The sequence below is a fragment of the Echinops telfairi genome, unplaced genomic scaffold (genome assembly GCF_000313985.2).
Source record: "Echinops telfairi isolate 266 unplaced genomic scaffold, ASM31398v2 ScPeMD7_40;HRSCAF=151, whole genome shotgun sequence".
Taxonomy (NCBI): Eukaryota; Metazoa; Chordata; class Mammalia; order Afrosoricida; family Tenrecidae; genus Echinops; species Echinops telfairi.
Window position 1 is genome coordinate 1,575,566 of NW_022103938.1, and position 6,922 is coordinate 1,582,487.

A 6,922-nucleotide genomic window follows, 5' to 3' on the forward strand; every position below is an offset into this window, starting at 1 on the left:
AAATACAAGTTTCCTCTAGTTCCTAAATGCTTCCTCCCTCCCCCTACTATCATTATCCCAATTCTACCTTACAAATCTGGCTAGACCAGAGGATGTACACTGGTGGAGATAGGAACTGGAAGGGGGTGGTCTGCGGAAGGCATACTGCATAGTAAGGAACATACAGCAGATAATCATTTAATGAAAAACCAAGAATGCAGCATGTTAAAAATGTCCTTTGCACTTACTAAATTATCGGAGGTGCAAGCAACTTTAAAGAAAATCTGACAGGTAGAAAGAAATTGAAGGTACAGTGCTAAAGGATATCCTAAACTGATAACAATGTTCTTGCTTGGAAGATGATCTTAGATACCTGAAAATAACACAAGTCCTACACGTGTTTCACCAAAAGGAGTGAAATGCAGAGAAGCATGTTTGTTAAGCAATTCCAATGGAGAAGGCAATTTGACCATCTCTATTAGAAAACAGAAAGAACTTATATAACTAGAATGAAGAAAACTTTAAAGGGTTAGGAGAATAAATGGAAACCAAAACCTTTAGAGAAACTCCAAGAGGGGAAGCTAAGGAAGCCCAATGGAGACCCATTTATGGTTGGAACTCAAGATCCACAATGGGGGTTGAGTACTGCCATAGGGAAATCCATTCTCACTCAATAGGGGAGGAATGTGCTGTATTTCTGAGGGCAGTTATGTATTCAAATTCTCTGTTTGGAGAGAGGCTTGCGAGATGGCCTTTCACAGTAAGGTAGAAGCATATAAAAGAGGAACAGTTTTGAGACTCTTAAAGAAGGAAAATTATGGAACCAAACATACAATAGTGTAAATCAAATAAATGGAAATTTAATCTCAGAAGAGCCAGAGGAGTACTTCTCTCAACTTCTAGGAAATGTAAGGTTTCACATTCAAAGAAGCACATACTTTTATGTATCTGACACCTGTGATGGGTGTGAGGCCTTCTACCAGTTGAATCAACCCTCTCAGCCAATTCCACTTAAGGTATTTTGAAACAATTCCACTGCAGCTTTTTTCTAATACAGACCACAGTTCTCCTTGCTCCAATTGAGAAAAAGCTTCTGGGGTGACAACTAGATAACCTGGTCATGACAAATTACAGAATCTTAGGCACACCAAATTAACCTAAGGTTTGTACAGCCTGCAGATGGTTGTAATTCTGGAAAAATAATGTTCAAAGGAACAAAGTAAAGGGTTTGCTCTCGAGGGTGGAAGGCTGTGCCCACTAACCCAGGACCAGAGAATGCGATCAGACTCTACCTCTTTGAGAACACCACAGACACTGCAAAGATTTTAACATATAGGATAGGAAAAGCCAATGACATGGTCAATGCCTACAGAATTCTCCTCACCAATGGAAACCAGGTTGCGATAGTTCTCCAACATCACATCCTGATATAGAGTCTTCTGAGCAGGGTTCAGGAGTAGCCATTCTTCCAAGGTGAACTTTACTGCCACATCGTTGAATGTCAGTGGTTTCTATAGGAAGAGGAATCTATTTAATGACATATTTTCCATTTGAAGATTTATTTTTAATGTTATAGTAAGGAAAGCAAAACATTAATAAAGTTGCTCTGTGATACTGCATTCCAAAATGTGTGGTAAACTGAGGACTTGGTAGAATTTGACCTTATTTTTACACTTGAAACCATGAGCAAAGAAAACCAACCCTTTTTTCAGAAAAATGTCCATTGTTCTGAGAAGGAAATGGTTTCAAATACACATTCTTCTGGCCAAATAATGTGCCCTGCCACAACAGTCCTCCATTAAGGAGTGGTCTTAAAGGAGCTACCATAATAGATTAATTATTTCTGTTCCGGCTACTTCACAATGCCTGAAGGTTATCTGTAGATTAGAGCAATCAGGTTCTATAGCCAACCCACCATAAATGTAGCAAATATCTGCAGGGGCCTAAGGGTGGATTTGAGGTCAACTAGCACTAGGTCAAGGTAGTGACTCACCTCGGTGCTTGTTTATGATGTTACCCGCTTATGATATTACCCATTGATTACATATATGCTAACAGTACGACGTGCATGCTTTATGAAAGAGTTTTAAGTTCCATTATATATGGCCATTGGAAAATACATTCACTCTCTCAGTCCTGACATGGGATGAGGAACCCCTGTGTCCCTCTGCCTGTCTTTAATATTTTCCACAATTGCAAAGCCACTCCTGAGGACCCCCGTTTGAGTGTCGGGGACCCCTGTGCCCCCCAAATAATGTAGCCACTCATAAAATTAGAAATTTTAGTAGCAGTGAAATTATCTGAATGACCCAGAAATGGCTCAGATTTATAAATCACAAAAGTAGGTAAAGACATATCTGTTTATATTAACAAACAAGTTTACAGTACATTGTGAAATGGAATGAGGAGTTCCAGCAGTACCACCAGTATAAGAGGCTCTGTACCTTCAGTGGCAATAGGTATCAGGAACAGTTCAGAAGTAGGAGGTCAAGCATACCTCAACTCTCCAACATTCCTTGTCAATTCTTACACAAGTCATTCGCTGCCTTCTGGGTTTGATAATCCATTGCTATGGCCACCAAAATCATAGATCAAAGTGGTCTATTAATGAACAAGGTACAACTTGGGATCAGGAACAAGCTATGACTCAGAACAAAGAAGAGAAAGTTGATAGGCAATATCTCCCTTCCTGAGTGCACAACAACTTTCTAAGCTCTTAGAGGCCACCTTCGGACAAGATCCTCTTGTCAACCTTAGGACAAATTCTTCCCAGCCACCTTCAGACCATATTGCCTTAACTTTAATTACAAGGTCCTCTTGGACCTGCCATCTTTCATCACCTGCTCTCCAATGGGCCCCTCCTAGTTCTGTTGCCATTGGCTCGACCTCTGGAGCCCTCCTAATTTTGCTTAGGCCGGGAAGGTGCTAGGTTGGCCCAAGAAGCCTTCATAGCAGAGCAAGAGTGAGAAAGAGAACCGGCTGCAGGTATGGTTGAGAAGAGACAGTGAGACACTGGCCTGTCATCTGACCTGTTGATTTGCTTTTGTTAGCCTCTGCAAAAACACAGCGGAAAATGAATCCATGGATTGGGGATTTGCCAGTTTCTAGAAATACATGAGCCATTTCCTTGATATCCCTGCAACTGCAAACTACCTGTGTGACCTGATTGGAGAGCTAACCCCCCCACCCCCCACTCCATGAGCCAACAGCTTGCTGTCTGACCTTTCTATTTGGGATTCCTTAGCCCCTGAACCTACTAATTGACCAGATTCAACAACTTCACCTTGTGAGGCAGTGGACTGCTGTCTGAGCTGATGATCTGGTTCATCAGCCTTTGTGAACACATTAAGGACCACAACCCTCCAAATGGATACCTGACCTGTGGATTTGGGACTCACCAGTTTCCACATCCTGAAGACTTGCTTACTTGATAGCTATTTAGTTTTGTGAGATGGTGCAGAGTAAATCATGGAACATTTTGAACCTCTACCTCACAGGGACTGGTCTACTGCTGGTCCTGCACAATGAACTGTAATATTCATGGGTAAGAGCTGTACCAATGGAGACAATGACTGGGGAAGAAGGGACAGTGACAGAGCCAATGGTGACAGGTACAGAAAGGACTTTTCAGTCAAGATAGTGGGACAGGCAGGCAAGATCAAGAGGAGGATATCCCAAAGGAGCTGAGAGGAGCCTATAGAGATGGAGTATGACATGAGCCTACCTTCAGAGGGCAAAATGTCTGAGAGGGACAGAGAGAACAGGCCTGTCCTGAAGAAGAGCAAATTTGCCAACATGGTTCTTTAATATGAATGCCAATGTGTAGCTTATTGATTCTGATACCAAATTACATTCTGTCACTGAATAAAACTTATACTGTGAGTCTGGACTGAGATTTGTACATGGCCACTGCAAAAAATTAATGAGCTGAGTAGGAGAGGACTGTGGGAAAGATAACTGGTGTCAGAACTGGAAAACCATTGGAGGGTACAGCTATGTTTAAGTTCTGTCTCATAGAAATCAGGGCTGATGTTGATGGTTGATTCTCTCTCCTTCATCGATAGTTAGAGGAGATGAGAAGCGATCAACCATTTTAAAACTACTATGGCTACAAGGCCCATTTTAGATGCATTAATGAGACAATAAAGAAACTTAATCAGACAAAAGTCCCACAGAATACTGCTGAACTCTCCTAAAGCAGTGATCTCATTTCTCCTTAAAAACTGGGCATCGCACATCATTTAATGATTCTCATGGGGTGGCCATAGAATAATAAATTATGAGTTGGAAGATAATGTCATCCAAAGAATCCACACTGATATATTATGTTCAATGTCAATAGTTTAGTTTTAATCCTATGATCAATATATTCCTAGTCTTCTCCAGCCCAGTGTTGAAGTCAGAGTCAAAGTTTGTAATTTGTACTATTTCAAATTTCCACTTTTCCAATGAACCGATTATTATACAATTCCAGTAGGAAATACAGAAAAGGATAAAAACGCATCAGAATCACCTGAGCCTTGGTCATTTTCATTGGTCCTTAGGACACTGCCGGCAACTACATGCTCTATTTTTGTCCTACGTGGATCAGCTCTAATGATGTTCACAAATTTCAATCTCAGAAATAATACTGAGGACATCCCAGAAATAATACTGCCCAAAGCAGGCACTTCTTCCTCCTTCCTCTAAGCTGCTGGTGACGCACAATCTGCAGGCTGATGAGAGAACACAATGTGAGTAATACATAACCGGAGGCCCAGATGCTGTTACTATTCTGTCCCTCTTCTCAACACAAAGTCCCCAATACTGTTAACAATATGCTTGTTGAATGATGGAAAACATACTTATACCATGAACAATAAAATCCAAAACTCTTAATTTTCAGACATGTGAGTAAAAGATGACTTTATAATAAATAGAGAATCAACCATCAAATATACATGTCAAAAGAAGGAACAAAAAAGCTGGATCCCTACCTCACAGCATACAGAACTATCGATTCCTTACTGTGTGACTCTGAAGGACAATGACAATCAATGAACCTTGAGGATGTTATGCTAATTAAAGCATCTGGAAACGTTTTAAATGGGCTATGTTAAAGAGGTATTATAAAATGGAGATTATTTTCTAGAGGAACTGTAAATTGGACAATCACTTTAGAAACACTTTAAAACTTACCATCAAGTAGAGTTAAACATATATGCAGCCAAGAGGACACAAAAGAACAGCTCTACAAAGTTTCTGAGACTATAAAGCAGTGGTTCTCAACCTGTGAGTCACGACCCCTTTGGGGTTGAACGACCCTTTCACAGGGGTCGTTCAAGACCATCAGAAAACATATTTATTTGTAATTAGAAATAAATATTTCACAATATATAATTACATAGCTTTTGTGATTAACCACTACGCTTTATGTTCAATTTTTAAAAATGACAATACATCCTACATAGCAGATATTTACATTACAATTCATAAAAGTAGCAAAATTACCGCTATTAGGTAGCAACGGAAATAATGTTATGATTGGGGGTCACCACAACATGAGGAACTGCATTAAAGGGACGCAGCATTAGGGAGGTTGAGAACCACTGTTATAAAGCCATTGACAGGCTGCTTATAGGTTCGTACCTCTGACTTTGAGATTGGCAGTCCAACTCTAAACACACGTCAAAACCAGGGCTCCATAGTAAACCCATATATCTACTGTTAGAAATTTATGAATTTTGAAATGAAGTATAAATCCCCCGCAATAGTGAGTGCACTTTTGAACCCCAAGACAAATCTCTTTTTTCATTTTTATTAAATCATTTTATTGGGGGCTCTTACATCTCTTAACACAATCCATCCATCCATCCATCCATCCATCCATCCATGTGTCAAGCACATTTGTACATTTGTTGCCATCATCACTTTCAAAGCATTTTCTTTCTACTTGGTATCAGCTAATTTTTTCCCTTCCTCCCCCATCCTCCCTCTTTCATGAACCCTTGATAATCATAAATTACTATTATTTTCATATCTTACATCGTCCACTGTCTCCCTTCAGCCACTTTTCTGTTGTTCCCCCCTGGGGGGGTGGATTATATGTCAATTATTGTGATCAATTCCCCCTTTCTGTCCCCACCTTCCCCTTACATTTGTGGTATCTCTATTCTTATTATTGGTTCTGAAGGGTTTAATCTATCCTGGATTCCCTGTGTTTCGGGCTCTTACCTATAACAGTGTACATGTTCTGGTCTAGTCAGATTTGTAAGATAGAACTGAGGTCATGATAGTGGGGGGAAAGAAGCATTAAAGAACTAGAGGAAAATCATATGTTTTATCGGTGCTATACTGCCCCGACTGGCTCATCTCTTCTTTGTGACCCTTCTATAAGGGGATGTCAAATTGTATACAAATGGGTTTTGGGTCTCCATTTCGCTCTCCCCCTCATTCAAACTGATATGAGTTTTTGTACTCGATCTTTGATGCCTGATATCTCATCCCCTCTACAGGATGGTGTACTTCTTCATGTGGGCTTTGTTGCTTCTGAGCTAGATGGCCGCCTGTTTACCTTCAAGCCTTTAAGATCCTAGATGCTATATCTTTTGATAGCCGAGCACTATCAGCTTTCTTCACCACATTTGCTATGCACCCATTTTGTCATCAGCGATCATGTCAGGAAGGTGAGCATCATGGAATGCCAGATTATTAGAACTAAGTGTTCTTGTGCTGAGAGAGTACTTGGGTAGAGGTCCAATATCCACCTGCTACCTTAATACTTAACAAATAAATATAAGTACATAGATCTATTTCCCTATCATTATATATAAATATATTTACATATGTACATCCCTATATTTAGACCTTGAGATAGTTAGTTTATTGTGCCAACCTGGCTGATAAACACGTGGGGTTAATTGAAGGGCGAAGGGATAAATGGCTCCGTGAGCCTCGCCTTTCT

The 6,922-nt window shown here is 40.2% G+C and overlaps 1 protein-coding gene across 4 annotated transcripts in view; it reads right to left on the reverse strand.

The window, feature by feature from the left end:
* Positions 1 to 6,922, reverse strand: part of LOC123521700 (zinc finger protein 615-like) — a 33,542-nt gene that overhangs the window by 9,475 nt on the left and 17,145 nt on the right. For all 4 annotated transcript variants that reach the window (XM_045290519.1, XM_045290520.1, XM_045290521.1 and 1 more), the window contains 2 exons: positions 4,493 to 4,694; positions 1,364 to 1,490 (listed from right to left, as the gene is read on the reverse strand). In XM_045290519.1, the coding sequence (XP_045146454.1) occupies positions 1,364 to 1,490; positions 4,493 to 4,513 (148 nt within the window). In that variant the 5' untranslated portion in view covers positions 4,514 to 4,694. The remainder of the gene's footprint in view (positions 1 to 1,363; positions 1,491 to 4,492; positions 4,695 to 6,922) is intronic.